Below are 25114 nucleotides of genomic sequence, written 5' to 3' on the forward strand. Positions count from 1 at the left end.
GTTGGTGAAGCACACGTTCAAAATGTTTGTAAAGGTTTTCGTCAGCTGGTCCACAACCGGCCCAGCAGGTCGGTCCGGTCGCTCTGCTCAGTTTTGATTTCTGGAGACACTCGGTCTGACAAGACGGACGCACGTTTTCCTTTCCCCAACGTGTCACCCACTCAGGTAACACGCTCAATCTTATTTTATTCGTGTTGTACGTGCGATATGTCACCATTTTCGTATTTCATCGATCGGAATAGAAGCACACCAGACTGGGTTTTAAAAATCATGTGCATCTGGTTTGTGATGATTTTCAAGCAGGCGAAAGAAAAACTGGAAAATTACGTTGCATTTTTTTTTTTTCAAATTCATGACTTAAAAAAAATATGAATATTTTCAGAAAAAAATTCTGATAGTTTTCTTGCACATGTTTTTAAAACGTGTGACTTTCCCTTTGGCCATTTCCAAAATGTATTTTCAAAAAATTCAGATGCTAAAAACGCAAGTTTATTTTTCCTGGAATATCCTTTTCCCGCGATAGTGAGTTTATTTTCATGAAGAAAATCACTTATCCTTGCAAATGTCTAACTTCATGTTTGCTTGGCAAATGTTTATCTTTTTTTTGTTGTTGTTTTTTTTTTTTTTTTACTAGCAATCGTCCCAGCGTATCTCGCAAGCTTGTTATCGCCTTCTGACCGGAAATACGATATCTGATAAAAATCGCATCTTGCTTTCTGCTGGTTTGGTTACCGCCACGAGTGTTTTCTTTTAAAGCAGCACACACCCAAGAGGCTGTAATGATCCACTGACACGACTGCCAATAAGCACAAGCAAAGTGACATTTTGTGACTTTTATGCGTCCAGGAGCCGACATGACGTCCAAGATGGTCTTCAAGCAGCCTCAGCCCGTCATGGTTCAGCAAGACTCCAACGAGTGGAGCAGCGGCATCTGTGACTGCTGCGACGACATCCCCATGTGTAAGGGACAAATGTCGCCGCTTTTGTTTTTTTGAGATGGTGTGAAGTGACGTCATGATCACGTATGACGAGTGTGATCGTTTGGAAGGCAAATTGAGTGTGCTTGTTGTGTGTTACGGTCTGAAAGGTTGCTGCGCGTTCTGGTGCTTGCCTTGCTTCGCCTGCATGACGGCCAAGAAGTACGGCGAGTGCCTCTGCCTCCCTCTAGTGGACGTCCTACTCAGCCCCTTCGTCCCACCGGTCACTATGTCCACCAGGGTGTCCATGCGTCAGCTCTACGGCATCCGGGTAAGCAGACCTGCACGGAACGCACAAAAAACACAACTTGGAAAATTTGATTTTTCGCTTGGTACACTTCGACTTGACGCTTGGAAATAAAAAAGGCTGACTTTTTACAAAAAATTATTTTAGTTAAATATGGCTTACATTTTTAAAAAAAAAAATCCTTCAATCATGTGACTTTTTTGGAGGATGAAGAAAGATTAAATATTTTTAAAAAAATCTTTTTTGAAAAAAAAAAAAAAGATTCTTTAAAAAAATTGTTTTCTCTTTTATTAATTACAAATTTATTTTGGAAAAGGTGAGTTTTTTTTCTTTTTAGAAAATCTAAAGCATTCCTGCGAAAGAAAACTTTTTATTTGTATTTTTGGTAAGGTTTCAACTGTTGTCCGCAGGGCTCGATGTTCAACGACTGCGTGTGCGCCACCTTCTGCTCGGCGTGCGTTTGGTGCCAGATGGCGCGCGAGATGAAGGCGCGGGCCATCGAAATCGTGCTGGTGAACAAACACACCAAGACTTTGGCCTAACGACAAAACAAAGCCGCCTTTCACACTTTGACTCTCAAGCGGAATAAATCACACAATTGTGCACCGTGCAAAAAGCATGTAGGCCATCCGTCCCTCGTTCCTCCGCAGTGATGCCTTGACCTAAGAGTGCCCCGATTTACAAGTTTTTGATGTTCATCGCTTGGTCGATTTTTTAAATTATTATTTTTTGCTTTGTTTTGCAAGCAAAATTTTGAGTACTAACTTCAGATATGGGACCATATTTTTTCAAATTCTAGTGGCATTTTTCTTTCTTTGGAATGACATTTCAATTCATTTCAATGGGCAATATTATTTTTTTTGTATGGGTGAAATTGCATCATGGGATATTTTTCTTTTCTGACTCCCAATACTGCCAATGTGTCGATACAGTCATTAGCGTTCAGTGATTTGCATTATAGTTCAGATTTATTGAGCTAACAATGCTAATCGTCTTATTATCGCCCTCTTGAGGATTTTAAAGGTACTGCAGGACAAAATACATGCGTGCCACTTTAGTTTTACAAATTGTTCGTGGGATGAATGAATGAATGAATGAATGAATGAATGACATTACACAGCTGAAGTGTGTCATTTTGAAAATTTGTTTTCATTAATTAATCTCTGGCAATGATATGATTGTGTCATTTTTTAAAATTCAATTATTACCAAAATGATTTTATGTCTATGTTGCTTCTCAATATTTATCTTGATTATTGTATAATTGCTATGACACAATATAAATAACATACAAAAAGCAAGTCTGTTCACCTTATTTTATATCTATTGTTGTTTTAAACAAACAACAACAAAAAAACAAAAAGTTGAGCAAAAATTGCAAAATGTATTTGAAAAATGTCAAAAGACTGACAAGCTAAGCTTTGAGTTTTCTTTTTTTCTTTTACGCCTTCCACTGGATATAGTTCTTAAGAGTCCGAAAGTGGCAATTGTTATAGCCAAACATTAAATGGATCAACATCGTTTTTAAGAATGCGAAGTGAGCTTTGAATGAGATTAGCACGACAGTTGGGTCAATTGCGGCGCGGCCACCTTAATGGGGTGACGCTAAAGGGGCGTGGCCTAGCAAGCTCGTAAAAAAAGGCGGCAGGCAGGAATGTTCATTGCTGGCTGGCTGCCCTCTTTGTTGTGCTGGCCGGGGCACAGGGCTTCTGTTGTGCCTCCTTAAAAGGCGCACAAGAACTGATTTAATATCTGTGATTTCCACACACGCACACACGCGCACGCACGTAGGCAACTTATCACACCTCCAACAGCCACTTTTTCATCCGCTCCCATTCTTGGTATGAAAAAAAAAAAATAGACCCGTGCTTGTCTCATTTCCTCCGTGTTGATATTATATAGATAATCGATTGAGAAAAATAATGTTTGTGGCATTTTGACGTAAAAAAATTAAGCATTTCTTTTTAATGTGAGGAAGATTTTGAATATGCTTTTTTGTTTTATCTTGAAGAGAGCAAAGTTGTACTTTTACATCACTATGTTAGCACCCATCGTGGATTTTTTTTCCAACTTTGCTGGAATGTCGCTCCTCTCTGATTGTCCACTGGTCAGAATTGACCTGACACTAAAACTCTTTTCAGCACAGCGCCATCTGCTGGATGGCATAACCTAAAAGTGAAATACAACTGAACTGCACTTAGTCTGTGATTCTTTCCCATACCACTAGAGGGAGCCTGTGGAGCGCACTTTTGTGAATCAGGCTCAGTGGATGCATTTGAACCTGGCGTCTATGAAGCCCACTTGAGTGACATGCCCCCCCCCACCCCCCCATCCTGATAGAGTGACCCCAAGTCTTCCGCCATGACAGATAGAGACACCGTCTATCTGTCTCAGAGTCTCTTGTCATTTCCTGGGGGAAGTGTTCCTTTTTAAAAAGACAAGCTCTGAGTTTGCGGGGGTGGCGGGGGGGTGAGTGGGCTGATAACGCTCAGATTAAGATGAGGTGATGTTGCTTCTTAGGTGGGGGGCATGGTATATGCGTGGGGCGCTCAGGCGTAGTCCGACTATCACAGCACCAGCCTCCGGGCAAACAAACAACTCTGACCTCTGAAAACGACAGCAGCAGGGAGCGTCTGATAGCTGCGTGTGTGCGTGTGCGCGCAGGGGAGTGCGAGGGTCGAGGGCAAAGGGGCACGCGGGCCAAGAATTATCGCTTCCGACTGTTTCAATCAGAACTAGATTGTCAATCAAAACATTTATTCAGTCCGCCAGGTAGACGGCGGCCTCCTCGACAAACTCAACGGCAAGGGTTTAAGCACATCCAATTTGAGGGAATAAAAAAAAATAATAATTTACGTGGCTGCAGTTGGGAAATTCTAAATTGTCATTTCACAAGAAATATTCACATTTTTTATTGAGAGTTAAGTTGTCATTTTCTGAGAAGAAAAGTCGTAGTCATATCAACAGAGAAAATGTTTCAACTTAAAGTTTTCTTTTGCAAGACTAAACATGTACACGTCCCGATCCAAAAATGTGAAACATTTTTTAAATATAATTTTATTTCTAAAAAGGACAATGTTTTTCTGGGAGAAATGACTTTTTGCATGAAGCAAATATTAAAAAAAAAAACAAAAACAAAACAAAACATTTATTTTTCTCTAAAAATGATAATGAAAAAAAAATCTGCCCCAATAATTTTCAAAAAATTTTTTCTTTCTTGGAAAGTACACATTAAAATGTAAAATAAATAAATAAATAAATAAAATTAGACTTTCCCCCTTCCTAAAAATCTGACCTTTTTCTTAAAAAATGACAACTTTTTCCAGCAATATTCCATTTTTTAAAAAACAACTTTTTTTTTTTTCAAATTCTGAAATTCTCCTCACGTTCTGTATATTAAACTTTTTCTCAAATCTGAACTTTTTCTTCAAAACTGCGACTCTTCCTCCCTGTAATATTTTTAGAGCCGCCTTTGACGATCTAGTTGTCGTCCACCGGGGGTCAGCATCGGACGCGGGGGGGGAACGTGAGCGGGGTTGGGAGGGGATTGGGGCGACCTCCGTCGCGCGGTAGTTAACGTTGTTAGCGTGGTGATATACGGCCGCCGCAAACAAACTCTTAAGTGCATCTCGAGCTTCATTGAAAGTCTGAATACGATCTATAACTCTTGCGCGCTCGCGGCGGATTTGCTCCTTCGGGATTTTGCGGCAAAAACACAGACACACACGCAACAATACTGAAAAATCCGAGGGCTTTCAATCGCTTCGGTTGGATCTTTTTTCCACACATTTTGACCTTCGGCCAAAACATGCGACCTCTAATGTAGATGTATAAAAAAAGTGTGACAACAACAACAAAAAAGTTAGCGTGTATGCAGACAGCTCACAATCAAAGTGTGTTTTGCGGAAAATGAAGCCTCTGGAGTTATATTTCACTGTCAGCACCGACTTAAACTGTCCAGACCAGCCGAGTGCGTGTGCGCGTGCGCGTGTGTGTGTGTGTGTGTGTGTGTGTGTGTGTGTGCTTGTCTTTATACCCATGTGTGACACAAGCCTTGACATGGCACTTTTATTACGAGGACATTTGGGCTGCTCCACGGAGTCCGTTTATCTAGCGAAGAATTTTCACGGTTTTAACATCTCTGACATTTTCAAGAATTATTTGAACAAATAAGATCATTTTTAGAAGAAAAAAAAAGATGAATCATCATATTTTTAATCTTGTTTTTGTGTTATTGTTGCTTTAACATTTGTTACTTTTTTTCTTGGAACATTATAGTTATTATATATACAATTTAAAATTAAAACTTTTTTCTCAGAAATTAAATTCACTTCGTACCATTTTGCTCTTTTTTGCAAAAATATTTTTTAAGAGGTTCATTTCTCAAAAAACGACAACTTCAAAAAAATGACATAAATAAGAAATTTTAACCTAAGATTAAGATTTCTTTTTCATGGCACAATAGATTTTTTTTCTGGATTTTCTTTTCTTTTTCTCTAAAATTCCAACTTAAAATCGCTTTTTGAAAAACAAAACAAAACAAAAAATATTTCCTGAATAAGTTTTCTTGAGGTTTTTTTCCAGAAAAAAACATTTTCACCACTAAATTCCAACTTTCTTCTCAAAATCAAAAATCTTTTATCTTTTTAATAAGATTTCAACTTACTTGAAAAAAAGTCAATTTCAGTAAAAAAAAACAAAACAAAAAAAAACTCTTATTCTGAATTTTTTAAATTAAAATTAATCTAGTAAAAATCACAAAATAGTACTTTTTCTAAAATATGACTATAATTTTCAGCATTACAATTTATTTATTTATTATTATTGTTATTATTTTTTCAACGCTGTTTTTCCTCCAATGTTCCCGACTTCCTTCTGGAAACTCTCCGAGTCTGCACGCATACGTTTGGTTGAAGGACGCCGTTTAATCCTGGCTGACCCGGAGCGCCTCTAACTACCCTGACCCTCGCCCCCCCAATTCTCCCTCACACACCCCCACCCCACCCCACCCCAACCGAACCCTTAAAGCTAGACTCCTTGTCACCATGGTGATTGCTAGACTAAACAGCCAGCAAAATTCACCAGATCTGCATCTTATTGGATGGCCGACCCCCCCCCCCCATGCGCCCCGCCCCTTTTCAGCAGGCCACTTTTGGGGCGCACATTCGTACACGTGAAGTAGCGAACGCTAACGTGTAGCCTTAACATTCTTGAGGCCGTAAACAAAAGCGAGCCGGACAGATGCATCAGCAGGACGGCTGGGAATGTTTACGCCGCCCTGTCACCCCCTTTCACCCCCCCCCTCCACACCTGACAAACGTCCTGGCCGCGCTCGGCCTTCTTACGTCCAGACGCATATCCAGCTTCCGATAAAGATATTCAGGGTTATTTTTGTCACTTTTTGGGATGGCCCACCTATCTGTAAGTGTACTGTAGGTGAGGCGAGCTGGCTAAATGCTAACAACAGCTAGCATGCCAATAGCGGATTTTTAGCGACCTACGTCTGGGGTTGGCATTGTTTGAAATGAAATTGAGATTTTTTTATTAAGCATTTGCTAAGATGGATTGTTTGGCTTCAAAATGAGAACGACTGAATGACTTTCATTATTTTGTCAGTTTATTTGAAATTCTCCAAATATAATTTCTCATTTTGGTTTAGCGTTTGCGCTAACAGCTAAAACCCATCTTTTTGCCTACAACGTTGACAACCTTTCTGGGGTTCTGAAAAATTGCGATTTGTATTTTTTTTTTACACGAATGGAATGGTTGCTTGTCATGAGGGGGGAAAAAATCCTTATTATGAGAATGGATACCAAGCGGCCGACAGACATGTTGGAGTCCCTCAGGTCCGCCAACGCGGACCATCGGTTGACCGCATTCTGGCATCATGACTCCACATCACTCAAGAAGACACACGCACACACACACTGTGTGTGTGTGTGCGTGTGTGTCATCAGTCAGAAGAAGAAGAAGAAGTTGCCTGGCCTCCGAGCTTGATAACGAGCCTCTTAAGCTCGCAGGCTAATCAAGCTCAAAGAGACGACGGGGGGAAAAAAAGAAGAAGAAGAAGATAGATAGCGGAGGAGGAGAAAAAGAGGTCTGCCTCTTTCTCTTTCCTCCACTTTTTCAATTCCCTCCTTATCTCACTCGCTTGGCGGGGGGGCCTTAATGGCCGTTAAGTCCCCCAACGCCACATACCAGCACTGCAAAATGCACAACAAGCCACAAAATGACAGTGCCAATTGATTTTTAGGAAGAGTTAATCATTTAAGTTATTTGAGCAATGATTTTAATTAAAAAAAACACAAATGTGGACAAGAGAGAGCGATGAGCACTGCAGGAGGAAAAAGAAGGAAAAAAAAGAAAAAAAAATCATTCATCTCGGACGTGAACAGCAAATGAAATAAACAGCACAAGTGCCTCTCGCACTTCCTTTTTTTTTTGGGCGTCTGCTTCTGCTTCTTAACATTTTTGTTTTCTTTATGATGACAAAACTCATCTCCGACTTTTTAAACCTTGTTGTTTTCTTTTAGAACGTTGCCTGTAAGTTTTAAGTGGTGGAATTCAAGCAGTTTTTTTTATATGAGCAATGAGTTCCTGTTTAGGAAATGTGGTTTTTTTGTTTTTGTTTTTTTGATCAGAAAAATCTCAACATTGGACCTTCTAAAAACATTGAAGACAAAAACATCGCTCCAAAGGTCATTGGTAGCTCCTTCTGCAGTGTACGCCTTGACCACTAGGGGGAAATGTAATACGTAAAGACATACTACACGTTGATTTTGTTGCAACAGATGAAGACCATCGCGACATCGCTGCAGTCGCAGATGTTTTTCCAAAGGATAAAGAATATATGCCTGTGACTGTTTGAATTTGACTTTTTGCTTTCAGATTATGACTTTTTTATTTTTTTTTTAAATAGATTTTTTCCCCCCACTTCAGACAATTACAAAAAACTGATTTTTTTTTTTCTTGTGAGTTTATAAGTCTATACGTTTACTGTATTTCCCCCCCAAAAGATCTTGTTTGAATTTTGACTTAATTTCCTTGGAAAAAAAAATTGCATTCAAAATTATTTTTTTTTGTATTTTTGTTCACATTTTTTTGTCTTTTTTATTAGGAAAAAAAATTGTACCCTTGTGACATTTTTCTTGAAGGTAAAACCTGATGTTTTTTTTGCTTTTCTATTGATACATATACATTTTTTAGAAAGATTAATTTCTTTTCTGAGCACAAAAGGCAACCTTTCTCTTGTAAGATTCCAACTTGATGGCACAGTGGTTGCGACGTTAATAATGTTGTTGAAGTTGCACGCGCGCTCACACTCACCTCATCACTCTCGTCGCCTCTCATCTTTTTTTCCCACGACTTTTCTTTTTTGGACTTTTCTTGTCTTGTCTGCTCCTCCTGTCATGTGCTCATCGCCGGTCACCTCCTCAAAGTCTTTATCCAGTTTTCCCACATCCACTCGGACTCATGTTAGCGGTCTGAAGGGGGAAAACGGATCGCTTTGACCTCCTACAGAAAAATTAAACGTTCATTTACATATTTATATATATATATATATATTAGTGCTGTCAAGCGATTACATATTTTAAGTCAATTTTCTGTAATTAATTGCGATTAATCGCATTTCTTCAAAGACCATTTTTGCGAAGCTTGCAAGAAATATTTACTTCAATAATATCATGGAATGAATGTAAAAAAAAAAAAAAATGAAGCGTATTTTAATTCAAAGACTATTCTAATAGCGTTCTTTGATCCTTGAATATTTGACCAAACTGTGTCATCTTTACCAACATTCTCCAAATGGTTTGCAAGTCCCCGTCGTATGATGAGCACGGTGGTGTTTTGTTGTGAGATGATGTATAGCAATTGTAGTCTAATATGGTACTATATTTGAATTTTGCTGTGCAAGATATGCAAACTATTCTTGGAGTAAATAAAAATGAGTTAACTGAGTTAAAATATTTAACGGAGTTAATTTTTTTCTGATTAATCGGCAGAATTAACGCTTTAACTTTGACAGCTCTGATATACACACACAAACCCTCACACACGCACACACATACATTCACTCTTCTTGATTGCTAACGTCACCCCTGCAATGAGATAAGCCTGAGCCAGGCTGTCATGTCTGTCACTCTTCAAGCACGCATACACGCACACACACGCGCACACACACACACACACACATTTAATGCACTCACACTTGTTATTGGAGGATAATGGCATCACTTGCGCCAATAAGGCTGGAAATGGCTCGACTGGCGCTTGGACAAATGTTGAAATCTGATTGGCTCTTAGTTTATGCAGGGAATGACACAAGCCTTAACCCCCCCCCCTCTCTCTCTCCCCCTCGTATAAACTAATCTCAAATCAGTATGCAGGCATTTTTCATGCTAGTACATTTTGCGTCCGGGAGTCATCGTCACGTGCCGCCCGTTACTCGTAAATGTCTGTGCCGAGTACGGGCCAGCGTGAAGTCGTCCAGAGGTTGTCGCGTTTTTCACCTTCGGCGCGCAAAAGTAAATGTTTAAGACGTCCGACGTAAACACGCCTCAATCATCGCGCCGACGCGCACTTTCTGGGAAATAAAAGCCCACAGACACACACGTGCGCACATCTCAATACTGGACATTTCATTAGGTACACCTGCATCACCTGAACAGATATAAAAAGTTTACACACCCCTGTTTGTATCTCTCTGAGAGGGGAAATAAAACTAACTGCAAAAATTCTATTTGTTGAGAATTAAAAAAAAAAAACTTTGGAAAAGTATTATTGGGAGATAAAGTTTCCAAGAAAAAAAATTTTTGAACTGAAAAAAGTTGCAATCTTACGAGAAAACGGTCAAACTTGTTAGAGAAGCTAAGCTAAAAAAGATTTCCGCTGAGAAAAAAAAAATTTTCTTTTGTCATTCGACTAACCAACAAAACGCGATGAAAACAAATCAAATGAGAATAAAACGACGCATGATTATCTTATCAAAATTCTCATCAGTCAGTCCACCATCTTGAATCCCCCCATAGTGGAAGTGCATTAGTGCGTGGGAAATGCTATCTTCTCCCTTTCATAATCAAAACAAAATGTCCAAACTGAACAAAATTAGCCCTCAAAAATATTCCTCCACTCGTCTCCTCAGAAGGTAAACAAATCATTAACGGAATTGCGTGAACGCGAGGTTACGTGCTGACGTTCCGTCCGATGACAGTTGACACGAACCAGTGACCGATTAGACAAAATAAAGTCTAAGGCAGGAAGTTGTTTGCGAAAGGAATCCCAATTAGGAGGGAACAGATAAATCAATCTTGAAAGTGTGCAACGTGGTGGCCCTCTAGTGGCTTGAAAAAGAATCACCCAATTATCAATGTTCAACTTTTTCAGTGCAACATTTGTTAAGCACAATTCAGTTGTATTTAACTTTTAACGAGAATACATTTATTTCACTAACACAGTGCATTTTAATGGAATGATTATTTAAGTGTATATTTTTTGGACACAGAATTTAAGTGAGCATATCAATTTTAAAGTGAAATCATACAATTCAAGGCCTTCACCTCTTTTCAAACCTGGAATTTGAACAGATGTTTTTTTTTTGTTGTTGTTTTCTTCCTGTATTTGTAATCTTAGTGGTCTTTCATCCACTTTTCGCACAATTATTTATTTATACACCAGCAAATAAATAGCGAACCCCCCCCCCTCTCAGTATCTCTCAGCTGCGAGGAAGCTGCCGGGCTTCTTGGCTGGAGCCATAGTTCTGCCCCATCCATCATCCTTATCATGGGAGGGGGGGTGCAGCCGGAGAGGGAAGGAGGGCGGGGGCACTTCTGGATGAATGGACAGACGGACGGATGGATGGATGGAGGAGATGTGGGGGAAAGTTTGGGGGAAAATTGCCAAATAAAAGGCAGCCAAACTCAGTAATAGCGTAATGACGCCGGCATGAGATTGAGGTTCGTTTAAGAGGGTTCTGGGTTGGGGCGACGGGGGGGCGGGGGGGCGGAGGAGTGATAAGCACTGATACAAACAATAACAAGAGACACATCAAAGCCCCCCATTTAGATTTGGGCTTGCGAGGGGTTAGGACACCAGACCAGGTTGGAACTTTTTCTTTTACAGCACTTTCAAATAAACAAGCCAGAGAGTCGGAATTTATGAGATAAAAACAAGAAGGAAAAAAAAAAAGAAAAGGAAAGAGTTTATGGTCTGATGTTTGGAAGCTGCCTCACACGTACTGGCGAGCGTTAAAAACTTGACACACTTTCACTCCTCCAGGCGTGGCGCTGTCACTTATTCAGCCTTTAATGGCTGAAAATTCAGCGTCTAATAAGGCTATAAAAAAAAACAATAAAAAAAAAATAATAAAAAAAACAGTATAAAACACTAATATTGTCCAACTACTGTAATACTGGTCAAAAAAGTCATAAATAATATAAATGAAAATATTTTTAAACCCAATTAAAATTCCATAAAAATAAAATGGAAAACATGTAACAAAATAAAAATATATAGAAATCAATTGAGAATTAAAACTCAACTATAAGAAATTCTGAAAAAATGCAGAAGAAAAATACAACCTAATTAAAATTGATCAAAAAATAAATACAATTCAAAGAAAATATAAATGTAATAATAAAACAAATGTTATAAAAGAGTTCGACAAAAATATTACAGCTTCACTAGATTCCATAAAAATCTAAACAAAAAGAAACCACACAAACGTGGCAAATCAGCGATCAGTCCATGCATTGGAAATAAAGTCACGCTAAAGCTAATGCTAACACGAGCATTTGCACCATCTGCCTGGCAGTAAAACCCTCTTTTGTTATAACTTCACATCTCCAAATAAACATTGACAATTTTAGCACAGGGCTGACAGTTTTACAAGCATCTGAAGTGATGCTAATGCTAGGTCAACGCTAGCACTAGTAAAAAATGTGTTTGTTTTAAAACATGATGTAGCGGAATAAACATTTATCATCTTCGTGTGCGCCAATGTTTTTACAAGCGCCGTGCCCTCGCTAATGCCAATGCTCAGATTTGTGCGCGGGCAAAAAAAAAAAACAAAAAAAAACCATCTCATCTATTTTAATGTTCCCATGGCAACACCCAATCATCCATTTTAGAATTCTACCGGATTTTCATGAGCATCGGGCGCACCTAAAAGTCCCAAATTTTCATTTTTTTAAATATTCATGTTGGATCAACATAGATTCCATTTGGGGAGTGTAAGCATTTCATGCTAACATTGTTAGCATTGGCGCCAATGCTTACATAGCCAAAAGGGAGTCTAATTTGGTGATTCGGTGTTACCATAGTAACAAGAGAGTGACTATTCTCCTTATTATGCCCACCCAGAGCTGTATGATTAGCACGCACTTAGCCAAGGATAACGTCGCCAACAAGCTTCAGCTTGCCCGCCCCGAGCAAAACAGATGCGGGCGCGTCATTGTCGCCAGACTCCACATCGGCCATCATAAAAAAACAGAGCGATCGCTCAAGATGAGGATGGACGGCCCCGAAACGTAATAAAAGCATCCCTGTGATGCGGCGTGGTCGAATTATCTTCATTAGCCGGCAGCGCCGTGATAACATTAAAGGCAAAGCTTCCTTTGTGCCACGCGCGTCTGCTCTACGCCACGCTAACTACTCCTGGCGGGAGACACAGCTGGGAGGAAAAATCGGATTTCACAAAGATAACAAATGAGAGACCTTCGCCAAGCCTAGAAACAATTGAAGCGAGTGACTTGATAGCTACAAGTGGCTAAAAGAGCCAAAATCTCCACATGTGAAAAGATCCTACCTGAATCGAAAGTTTAAAAAAAAATGTGTCTGAACTGGTTAAATGTGATTTGGATTTGGATCAGATCCAGATTCAAATTTGTTTGAAAGTGGGTAATATTCACCACATTTTTGGATTTTGGATGTCCATTGTTGTATTTATTTATTTTTTAATTAATTAATAAATTTTTACTGAGCTATATATGTAAAAAAAAAAAAGCACCTCTCATTTTCTCAATTTGTATGCACGTATAAACACGTCTCTAAAAACCAAAACCTGGTATCGGTCCTCGCTCATCTTTACAAAGTATTGCCAAATGCAGCAAATGCAGCCTTTATTTTAATTTTTTATCCAGAAAGAAACACAGAACATTTTGCAACAAAAAAAATATATCTCTGAAATTGAGTCTTAAAAAAATATTTGAGTGCCAAAAATGCGATTAATAATATCTATATTTTTTTGCACATATACAGTAAAAACATCTGTAAAACAGAAAAAACTTTTCTACACATGTATCCCCAAATTTAAAATTCAGTTGTAAAATTTGTTTTGTCCAATCCAACACAAATTTGCTGCATCAGCAAATCTTGTCCATTTTTTTTTTCTCTTTCATCTGAAAAAAAAAAGATTTTCTTCACCCAGTCAAACAATAAGTACTTCTAAATCCACCAAGGCCGGTTGTTTTGGCGAAAGGACGAAAATCCGCCCAGCCTAATACAAGCACGTTGCTAATTGGAAGCGTCTGGAGTTGCGTGTCAGGCCGCGGCCTCGCTCGTTCCTGTCTACACGTACGCGGGAGATTCCGACCCGGGGGCTCGCTACATCACGACGATCACGCCGCCGCTCTTCCACTGATCCGTCGAGCGCCTCGGCCCGTGGGAGAAGGGAGGACCGAGAACACGCTTAAAACACGCAAAGCAAGACAGGACAAGAAAAGGAGGATTTAACTCTGCTCATGTCATGTATGACCGGGAAAGATCATCGAGACATTGCAACATTGTGTTAGCGGACATTTGGTTTGCATTTGTTTGGATTTACACAGAGAAAAAAAAATGGACACACATTCATCAATCCACTTTTTTTATCTCCATTTTTTTAAGAAAAAAAATATATAAGCATATTTCAACATAAAACATGAATCTTAAAAAGAGTTTCTGTCAAAATGACAAGTATGGCTTTTGTTGCCATCACAACCAAGGGGGAGGAGCTAGATCGTTTTTGGCCACCCGGCGTTACCAACTTTGTACATTTTTTTTGCAAAATTTTGCACATTTTTCCGACCATTCTAGTGACTATTTTTCCCCAAAACAAACACCATTCCGTTTTGGATGCTCCGCGTTCAGCCCCTCCGTGTCCAGACTGCAAATCCAGCGCTCGCTAATTCAACTGTATTGTGACATCACAACGCGGCAACCAGACGGAGCACATGTTCACACGAGTATCCGGATTAAAGTGGGGAGGGCGAGTATTAAGGCCTTGGCGGAGGTCCCGAACGCGAGAGGCGGCGGTACCAGCGGCAAATAGTGACGTGGCCCATAAATCCCTCGCAGAAGAAGAAGAGAAGCGAGCGTCCAGATGTGAAGCGGCGCTAGTGAAGGCGGCGGGACAGATTTATGGTTCCCCCTTTCCTTAATGAGCTAACATCCTTTTTGTTCGTAAGACGTTTCAAGAAGGACAAACTCACCTCGCTCCTTCTTCCGCATGCTTAAAAAAGCTTCTTCTGCCGGTCCGGGACTCCCCCAGGGAGGATGTTGGATTTCGACGATTTTTCTTCTTCCTGACGTCAGCCGAGCAACAGCTGCTGGAATAAAAAGGAGTGTGGAATACTTGAATGGCAAAAGTAAACAGAGCAAAAGTGATATACAATAGGTAGTTCTTGAAAAAATGCTGCGGAAAGCGCTTTTTGCTGAGAAGGAGGTGGCGAAAATGCTAACAGGTTAGCTAGCAGGCTACTATCTGGTTCGAGGAGAATGTTGAAGATGACGGAACTGCCATCTTCATCCTGTGGGAGGACATAAACGCATCCATCGTGACATGAAAAAATATCGAAACAAAACTAAATGTTTACCTGTGTTAGCGCAAAGCTACATCCTGGTTTGGGAAAATTAGGGAATTTGACCACTTTTTGTTTCATGGTAGAGGACTGAAATCCATCATGACTAAAAAAAAAAAAAAATGGAAGTAAAATCATTTGTATTTGTTAGCTTGTTAACTTCCTAGCTTGGACTTTGATTCTTATTTCATTTCAAGGACTTTTGGAACTCTTTGGATTTAATGAGCCTCCGCCTTATCCAGCAGCTTGCGCTATCGTTTTTTTAAAGCCGTCGTTATTCAAACTAAAACTCCTGAGGGGTGATTAGTATAAAAGCCGATGGCCTGCGCTTATTTCGGAGGGGCTGAAGATGTGGGCGGCCATTTATGAGCTGTTAACATGACTGAAAGAAACTTTTAAAGGCACAGGAGGTAACAGAGGATTTGTGTGGCAGGCCTTCACCTGGAACACAGGCCGCTTTTAAATTGACGCCGGACCCACCCTGAAGGGCGGCGGCCAGCCAGCCAGCCGGCGGGCGGGCGGGGGGGGGGGGGGTCACTCACGACTCCCCTTGCTCATTAGAACCGGCCCCGCCACTTTTGGGACCCTTCTTCTAAAGATGGGGACATTTTATGAATGGGCACATGGGAGGGTGTGGGGGCGTGATGGGGTTTGGGGGGGGGGGCGTACGAGGAGGGGGGGTTCAGCAGCTAATTGGTAAATCCAAAAAGGACAACATTTACAGGTGTTGCCACTCATGCAGCGTCGCCCTCTTTACCTGACCGACTTCCCAGGACAGGAATATTTCAACTTACATTTCTATTTCTTTTTCGTTTGTGTTGGGCAATGAAAATTATCCGGGAGATTTTCAAATCGGAACCATTCCAGCGGAACTGGAATGTTTGTTCGAGTTCCACTCGATTGTTGATCTCCAAAACTAAAAGGCTCCATATTTGCATCGTTGGCACACTGGCTGCTTTTACATTGCCCCCCCCCTCCCCCCCTTCCATTAGCATCTGTGGCTGAGTCGCCTCATTCGCGCGTTGACATGAACCTCCAAGGATGGGACCGTTTCATGAATGGGCACCTGTAGGAGTTGCTGGTGAATTAAGGAGGGGGGGGGGGCAGCAAGTAAGGCCCCCTCCGCCGCCCTTGCGGTGCCCGATAGTGACAGCAGTCCAAATTTCATTTCCGCGGTCGTAATATAATGGCTGGGGTCAAGCGTGAATGTTGAGATCTACAAATGTGAGGCGTCATTAATCGCAGGTAGGTCGGAGGAGGGGGCTGCTCGATGACAACTTTCCCACCTTATCCCAGCTGCCCTGAGCTGCCAGCTGATTTAGGACGCTTGTCCCCCCCGCTACCCCACCGCCGCCGCCACCGCTCCGGTATGTAAACCATGTGCTGCAGGAATGTATAAGCAAGCCATAAAAATAGGATTCGCCAGCGAGACGGACAAGACGGATTATGCCGTAAAGCAAAAACAAGGCGCTCGACGGGCCCCGATTGTTTTTGGGGGGGAGGGGTGTCGGGGGGGGGCTCGTTCCTTACATGATGTGGAGGGAAAATGGGTGCGTGGGCGGGGGTGCATGTCTGTAAGGAAAAAAAGCCCCGAATGGATTACTAGTTGGATAACGTACGACCCTCGCGAGGGAGCTGAAGAACGTCGGCCGACTCGCGTTCACGTTGCCTCACACCATCTCCGAAACGTTGCACGAAAACAGGCATTTCATTTATTATTTATTAATCCAGAATAATTATATAATCTGTATTTTCTGATATGTTGATTTCAGTATTTTCTCTTACAAATTCACCCTGTAAAATATTTTTTGGAATCAAGATATACTCATGTTTAAATAAGTTTGCGTGCATTTGACGTCTTGGCAAATGTGAGTTGAAAGGCAACATTTGTGTGGAGCAAAAGGATGTGGTTCGTGCGCCGAAGGTCCATTTATCTTGTTTGCCTCCTCAAGCGAGACTTTGCGGCTCGCATGAAACCAGACCATCCCTCAAATGTTCACAAACACACACACGAAAAAAAAAAAACTCACAGACGGCCAATTGTGGATGAAAGCAGATAGTTGGCCGCGATAGTCGCAGGATGAAGCGGCCGAACGAAGCCAACCCGCACGCTCTTGCCGCTCAAATTTGGCCGACAGATTTTTGATTTTGACAAAGGAAGTGCGCCAAACGTTGACGTATCAAACAAAGCCCCCGTGATGATGTCATATGGATGCTACGTGTAATAATCGCGCCGATAATCACATCAAGACGGACAATGTTCCGTGGAAGCCCATAATCTCCTTTTAATCATTTAAAGGCTCCCAAAACCTTCGCGTCATTCTTAGATGGCTCTTGCAAGAATGGGAGAACAATTTTGGCTGAAAACATTTTTGAAGAGATGACCGCTAATTTTGGACGTTTTTGTGAAAACAGAATAGAATTTGATTGCGCCAGCTCATTTGTCAACGGTACGATAGTTGAGCCATGCAATTCACTCACTTTTTATTCTCTCTCTCTCGCTATATATATATATATATATATATATATATATATATATATATATATATATATATATATATATATATAAATTCAAAATTAAAAATTCTCTATCATATTTCAAATGCCAATATGTTTACTTTTATTGTAGTAGTTGTAAATTAAAAATGGATTTAGTATATGTAAACATAAAAATAATTCTGTCTCAAATTAAAAAAAAAAATGTTTATAAATGGAAACATCTTTGGAATTCAGTGGCATGCTTTCATTGCCCAACTCCTTTAACACTTGTCCATATCTTCCAAAATAAAGTCATTTTGCGTAAAGTTTGCGGATGATGGACGATTACTCCCCACCCCCCTCCCCCCCTCCTCCTCGCTGATGTCGTTCACCTGCGCGTCACGGGCGGAAGGAATGAGTCCAAATGCCCGGCTTTCCCGGCATGCCGGCCTCCACTTTTTGGGAGTCGGCTTTTAATTCATCAGACTTGACGACAGGAAGCGCGACTCCTTCACGCGCCAAAACACCAAAATGAGCGCTTGTCACGCTGCATCACGCCGACGCTCCGCAGCCTTGTGAGTCGACGAGGGGGGAATAAATCGGAATTCATATGGTTAGCGTTGCACCTTGTGTGAAAATTTGATGCCAAAAAGTCGCTTCGATTCTGGATATGGCATTCAATGCACAAATGGGGTCATGTGTTGTAGAAGGCCTGCCATAAAAATAAAGCCCAAGGGGCCAAAAAGTAGAGGGGGGGTTGAAAGAGAAGAGGAGGAGGAGGAGGAGGAAGGGCGGCAACACAGGAGGCGTCTGTTTTTCCTCAGCGAACAAACTGCCCAGCAAAGTCGACACGCAAAAGCCGGCGGAATGAGAAAATGGTGCGCGGGGTAGCGGCATCGCGCCTCCGACCGGCTCCCAGAAGCCTTCATTCGAGCACGTGCACAAACGCACATACAAACACACTTTTTGTCGACTGCATCCCAAGAGGACAGACGGATTGAAACACTTAAAAAAAAACTGTTGGGTCACAAATAACCCAATTTGGGTCGAATATGGAGCGATCCACTAATTTGGATGTTGCATCAAACAACCCCAAAAATTCTACAAAACAACACCAGAAATGGAAAGTTGGGTCAAATTGACCCAATGAGACAGTCAATCCCTTTTGAACTTTTTTTTAGAGTGTAGTTTTGCTTCCTTATAATATTGATGACTCTTTAGGTTGCCATTCACACGTGGCATAAAAATAGTTGGGTCAACCCCAAAAAAGAAAACTGACCTACCGAACCTAAAAGGTAAGGTTAGAATAAAAATAACCCCCAAAACAAGGCAATTTTGTGGGATTTAAGAATAACCTAACAATTGGTGTTGTTTAGTTTAATCAACCCAATTTTTGGGTTGTTTCGTGGATCATTTGTTTGACCGAACTTTTTGGGTTAAATAAAAAATCGAAAGGTTTGCTCCATCCGTTTCTGACCCAAATTGGGCTATTTCTAACCCAGCAGTTCTTAAAATTGCTGGGTCCAAAGGAAGCCAGCACGGCGTCCAAAAGGGAACGAGCCGATGCTGGGTTATTTCATAACCCAGCTTTTTGGCCTGAGAATTTGAGCCAACACGTTGGGTCAAAATTTTGACCCACCTGTCAAGGTTGGCCGTCGCTTCACATGTTGGGCATCGAAATAATCAATCCTTTTTCCAGCCCGGATTGAGATTTGAACACAAACCTGCTTGATGCTCTTCAGCACAGCCAAACCTGATTTTCAACCTCAAAATAATGTTCCCAATTGTTCCCCATTAAAAAATAACCCAACAAGCTCAAAAATATTGAGTAACCAGTCCACGGATCTCGCGACGTGTTTATTACTTAAGTAGAGTTGCCACATCCAGTGGTGCCGCCTTTGTGCTGACATGCGCGCCCGCAGCATTCTTCCACCCGCTTTCTTTTAACTCCAAACACTCCATAACAGTCCATTTGTCTCCCAGCCAGATGTGACAACGTACCTGAACGCGGAGTCATCCTTGTGGACGGCGTTTCATGATGTCATCGCTGTCAGGCAGGGGTCTGCAGGGAGGGGTGGGGGTGGGGTGGGGACCCGAGGAGTCCGCTGGCACCAGCGAGGCTTAGCCCAGATTGACCCCCAGCCTCTCATCTCTCCTTTCCCACATGAACGAGTGACCTGGGCAGCCACAAAGCACTCGCGCTCAGATTTATGTGGACGACGGCGGCGGAATGGCCAAACGCCGCCGGGCCCCATCTCAGGTGTAATTTCAAGGAGTCACTCTTATCTTTACAAGTATTTTAACCTAGAAATCCACACTAATTTATATACAGCGTTATCAGCGCTACGTTTCTTCCCACGCTACGATTACATCTGCTCGGGAAAAGTGCAACGACTTTCCCACTCGGAAAAGGCTTTTTTTTTTTTTCTTTTTTTGTTGAAGGAATAAACAAAGTAGTTGAGTAAGATAAGATGCTATGACTTACTATGACCAATGTTAACATGGAAAAACAAGTTCTAGGGATGAAACAAAAAAATACTTATCTGTTGTATTTTGGGAAAAAACAAAAGATGTTGACCACCACCAAATGTGATTTGCATACCGCCACTCTCTCCACATTTTGAGTTCTTTGGTCAGATCCCAAAAACTGATTTTCATCGGACGGCGACTGCTGTCGCGACGCCAAATCATGAACACGCTTGAAAAAAAAAGGTGCGAAAACAACATGCTCGCTGGGTCGGTTGTCTCACACGCCGGCGACGCAAAGGTCATCGCGCCAACCGCGCCGCGATAAGCATCCAATCAGAGCCGGCGTTGGCGGCGATAAGCATCCAATCGGTGTCGGGAAGCCTGTCGAGGCATTCCGCGGGGGCCGATCGGACGCTATCGCCGTCGCTGCCGGGCTATTTTTAGACACTGAAAGATAGGGCCCAGTTCCAACTCGAGCTGGGACGACCACAGTCGGGAGATGTTAACAAGACGGGAATTTAAAAGCATTTTTTGATGGTTTGATTTCACGCTCCTTTTCCTGATGATTCTTGTACAACATTCTTTTTTTTTTTTAAAGTGAAACGATCACTAATTGTGGTCGAGTAAAGGAACAAATAATCACCCAAAAAGATGACAAATAACCACATTGTTAGCTTGGGTGGCCAAACAAAAGAGCTCAAAGTGGTGTTTCGCTCCAAAATAAATAAATAAATAAATAAATAATCACCTTGCAGGTAAAACTAATGGTCCAATGGCACATCTGTGACCCATTCGTGGGCTTTAATGAGGCTGGCTGGCGACGTGTGCCGAGTAGGAATGAACAAGCGGGACCACTTTAACTAGCCGCCGCCACCATTAAGGGCCATTATGTTCGGCCAAAGCACAATGACCTCCAGAGTGTTGCTGCATTTCTTCCTGATTGGATAAATAGCCTTTCGGAAAAGCGGCATCCGACTTTTGCGCGGGCAATGACCTCTTTGGTCGATTGAGCAAAGGAAAGGCGGCGAACGCAAGAAAAATGAGAAGAAATGCATCCCGAGATTCCATTTGATCCTCGTCTAAGAACTTTTGCATGCCCAAAAGTAACGTTGTTCTTCTTCAAACTTTTATTGTGGGTCTGCTGAAGATGAACATGTGGAACAAATTTCATTTTGAGACGCAAATTCTGGCTTTGGGGGCTGAATTTAAAAAAGAAAATTCCAAGGCACGAGTGACCATGAAATGGCCAAAATGCCTGACAAATGGCTTGAGACTTTTTGGTGGGTCTACTCAACCAAATTTCATATTGCAAAGTGAAATTAAATTTTTCCCCAAAATATTTTGTGCTAGTCGGCAAAGATGAGGCCCACTTGGAAATGGCCAAAAAGACATTTTTCAGCAGGATGAACATGCCGGCCAAAGTTTGAGCGATTCTGAGTGTGGGAAAGCCCTCGAAAAAGGCGAGAAAGCAATTTCAAGAGGGCCTTTCCACCAGCGAGCCGTAAAAGCAATATTGGTGAGTGCTTGCGGGTGTCGCGCCTGCAGTGTGTGACAAAAATGCTTTTTAGAGTCGGCGAGTCCCTGACGCGTCTCCACCTGGAGGTTTGCTCGGGGTCAAGCCTTTACGCTCGTGTTTTGACTGTCAGCCCGGCTGCAATCCTCACGGGCTCGTCTGACACAGAGCAGCCACCCCCTGTTAAAGCCGCTGCTGTGAAATCATTAGAGCCCCCGGCCCGCCCGGTGGTCTACCGGACCGCGGGCGGGCATCGCGCACGAGACCGCGACCTGCTCCAAAACCAGAATCAGCGCATCAAACATTCTGCATATTTGTCACACATTGTTTTTTGTTTAGTTTTTTTTTTTTTTGCTGTTCTTTGCGATGATCTTCTAAAAATCGTAACATAAACAATAGCGGACGAGAGAGGATTAAGATGTGTTGATTTCAAAACCGAAATGCAGCACGCTACTTAACTGCAGACGTGCTGTTGATTCACCCTGAACTAAGTTGCCATCCAAAGAAGAAAATCAACGCTAAATTTTGATGAGATGCTTCTCCCTGTTGTATATTTGAAAATAAATCAAGCAAAGCCAAAAGCGGCTGTAAAGTTTTACATTCCTGCTAATGACCACAAATAAAGCTAAAAAAAAAAAAAAAGTTGCTTACAGAGCGTCACGATGTGTCTTTTCCTTTTTTCCATCTCTTCAGTGTCACCTTCCTGCGGCATTCCAGACGTCCGCCTCTTATCTTTATTGACTGCGGACGGGCAGAATTACAGCGGGCGGGACCTGCAAGGATCAGAGGAAAAGTCCTTATCAACGGCCTGCCGGATGAAATATATATGAAGCTACACAAATAGATGCATCAGAAGAGATGATCGGGGATAGTCAGCGTCAAGCGGGTCGGGTTGGACCGGGCCGGGCCGAGAGATAAAGGAAGGTGAGAGCAAGTGTGGAGTGGAGTGGAGTGGTCGCAGTAAAAGTAAACGGTGCGCTAAAGCTGCCAAATCAGCAGCAGTTGAAAAAGTGTTACATTTCTCTTGAGGGCAGCTTGAGAGCAGTCAATCATGTCGCTGTCCAAGAGAAAGCGTGCATGGAGAAATTTGGGAAAACTTGGAAGATGAGTTTTTTTTTATGTTTTTCAGATTAAAAAAAAAAAAAACACACAAAATGTGTTTATTCATCTTATTATGCAGCAAATGAGATTTAGAGGGATCTTATCCGTAAAGCATGTATCCACGAAATATATATTTGTTTGCTACATCTAAAAAATAAAACTTCAGAATTTGTATATATTGGCTTTTCCACAAAAAATTCCGATGCATTGTAACGATAAATAATGACACATTTTGTTGATTTTGTCATATCTAAAAACAACGATAATACTTTTCTTTTGGGATTCAGAAAAAAAACAAAAAACAAAAGGTAGAACCTGTTCAATTATGGAGGGGATCAAATACATTTTCAATTTCTGTTTCTTGAAAATTAATTGTTAATAAATCACCTGAGGCTGTAGCGACATTTCTTCACTATGCACAAAAAAAAAAAAACTAAAATCGACATTGCTGTCTACACATTTTGCAGTTCCAGATTTTATTTCTCAACTTTTAGCAAATCTCTGTGGTGAAGTAGTGGAACAGAAAAATACTTTGTAGAAATATAAAGGTGACTTTAACTAGCAAATTTTTTATTTTTTTTTTAATCATACATTATGGTCTATGAACTAAAAACTGGCGCACTAACTACCTCCAACTTTTGGCGAGTCGGCAAACCTTTTCAGCTAGCACAGCACACGATGACTTTCCGTCTGGATGACCCCCTTATTTCCTGGGTGGTTGACTCGCCCGCAACTGTCAAAACGGCGCCACCCTCGTCTCCACCAACTTGACTCGCCCGTCTTAGCTAATATGCCGGCGACATTTGGACGGAAATTTGACGTTTTTTGTTTTTTTTAACTTCTAAAAAGGGAGACCGCCGCCATGACGTGACCGTGGCTTTTTCCCAGAACGATGAGCTAGCTGCCGCCGCCATGTCTAATTGAAGCCGTTGGATTGAATTAGCCTAGCGTGCTGTAGTGTAGCTCTGGGTAAACACACTTTGAATCAAGGGCCCGATATTTAGTTTGTTTGGAGATGTAGAGTTGATTGTAAGCAATCTGAAGAGGCGGGAAGCGTCGTCTATTGCAAAGTCGATGCGACGACACAAACAATTACGCCGGGAATTCATAACATGGCCAAGATGGCTGCTCGCGGCCTATGTAGGTCGTTTCCCATGGCGAAGCAGTGAAATGGGGTGGGGGTGGCTTTGGTGTGGCGGCGGGTGTGGGTCTGCACTCGCCCCTTTCAGCACCTCTGCTGTCTGATATCAAATCCAAAAAGAAGATCAAGAGATTTTTTTTTTTTTCGGGGAAAATAAAGTGACGCCATGTGATAGAGAATAAAAGATTGAAAGAAGCGATTCGGGGAAAGATGGCGAGATGGCTTTTGGGGGTGGAGGCTTATATTTCATGTCTGCGTAGTGGACGTCTTAATCAACAGTGTCAGGTTTTCTTTCTGGAGGCCGCATGGACTTCTTCAGGCTGACAGCCACGGGGAAGCTCGCCGGACGAATCACCAAAAATCAGAAAAATTGGAACATTCACACAGTCAATTCAAGAGGCATGCACGTCCAAATATTGTGATTTGGAAACCATTTCATCAGAAACATCTGATTTTTGGAAAGGATCTGGTTCTGATAAAAACTGTAATCCCCCAATTTTTTATTTTTACATGCGTGTAGTGTCAAAATAAAGGCATAGTGTGACAAATTTGTTGTTTCAATATGTTTTCTAATAATGAAATGCAAATTTTGAAAAACATTTGTAAATTATTTTTAGTACTCAACATTTTATTTTATGCATACAATGATTTTTTTAGTTAAGATTTATATTCATATTATTTTTATTACTGTATTCACACAGAAATATTTTGAATTTATTGAGTTATTTCTAATGCTAGAACAAAATGCGAAAACACTAGTAATTAATAAGAAAATGAATATGACCCAAATTAATACGGCATAGCGTAATTAATAAATAAAATAAATAATACACATTTTTCTAATAATACATTCCTATTCCTATACTTATTTGAAAGGCATACTTTACTACTTTCATGAGCAACTTTAGAACCACACCATCACTCATTACAGCTCTATTTATAGTAATACATTGACAATATACAGATAATAATAGTCATAATATTACATTGAGCACAGCAAACCGTCGTATGTACAGTCGTTAAATTCATTGAAAAAAAATATTACCTTAAATGAGGCTCTTGGGTATGGAGCAGGTGTACCTAATCAAGTGACCGGTGAGCGCGGGGAACCCGCGGGGGTAAAAAAAAATGTATAAAAAAAATTAAAGTTAAAAAAAAAAAAAAGCAACAAAAAAGCCCAGTTGCTCAGAGGCTCGACATGAAGTAGTGACAGATGATTATTTAAAAGAAAAGGCAGCAAAGTGGCGCCGTGTAAACACAGTAAGGAGAGCGAGCAGCTTCTACGGAATATGCACGAAAAAAAAGAAAAAAGAAACACAGCCTGCGTGATTTATGGTTGTATTTAGATAAGACG

The 25114-nt window shown here is 41.3% G+C and overlaps 1 protein-coding gene and 1 long non-coding RNA gene across 2 annotated transcripts; one reads left to right on the forward strand and one right to left on the reverse strand.

Annotated features, from left to right (window-relative positions):
* LOC148320426 (cornifelin homolog B-like) lies at positions 1-2524 on the forward strand. Its single transcript, XM_088280380.1, has 4 exons — positions 1-165; positions 847-960; positions 1088-1248; positions 1635-2524. The coding sequence occupies exons 2-4, from the start codon at positions 855-857 to the stop codon at positions 1764-1766; spliced, it is 399 nt and encodes a 132-aa protein (XP_088136506.1). The 5' UTR covers positions 1-165; positions 847-854; the 3' UTR covers positions 1767-2524.
* Positions 1088-25114, reverse strand: LOC148320427 (uncharacterized). The gene is made up of 6 exons (XR_015839657.1): positions 24806-25114; positions 22170-22291; positions 19538-19713; positions 14690-14803; positions 8550-8738; positions 1088-1258 (listed from the first exon to the last, which is right to left on the reverse strand). It is a non-coding gene; the product is annotated as an uncharacterized LOC148320427 (long non-coding RNA).

This window comes from Idiotropiscis lumnitzeri, chromosome 17 (genome assembly GCF_059441095.1).
Source record: "Idiotropiscis lumnitzeri isolate Australia: NSW breed Sydney's pygmy pipehorse chromosome 17, RoL_Ilum_1.0, whole genome shotgun sequence".
NCBI classification, from domain to species: Eukaryota; Metazoa; Chordata; class Actinopteri; order Syngnathiformes; family Syngnathidae; genus Idiotropiscis; species Idiotropiscis lumnitzeri.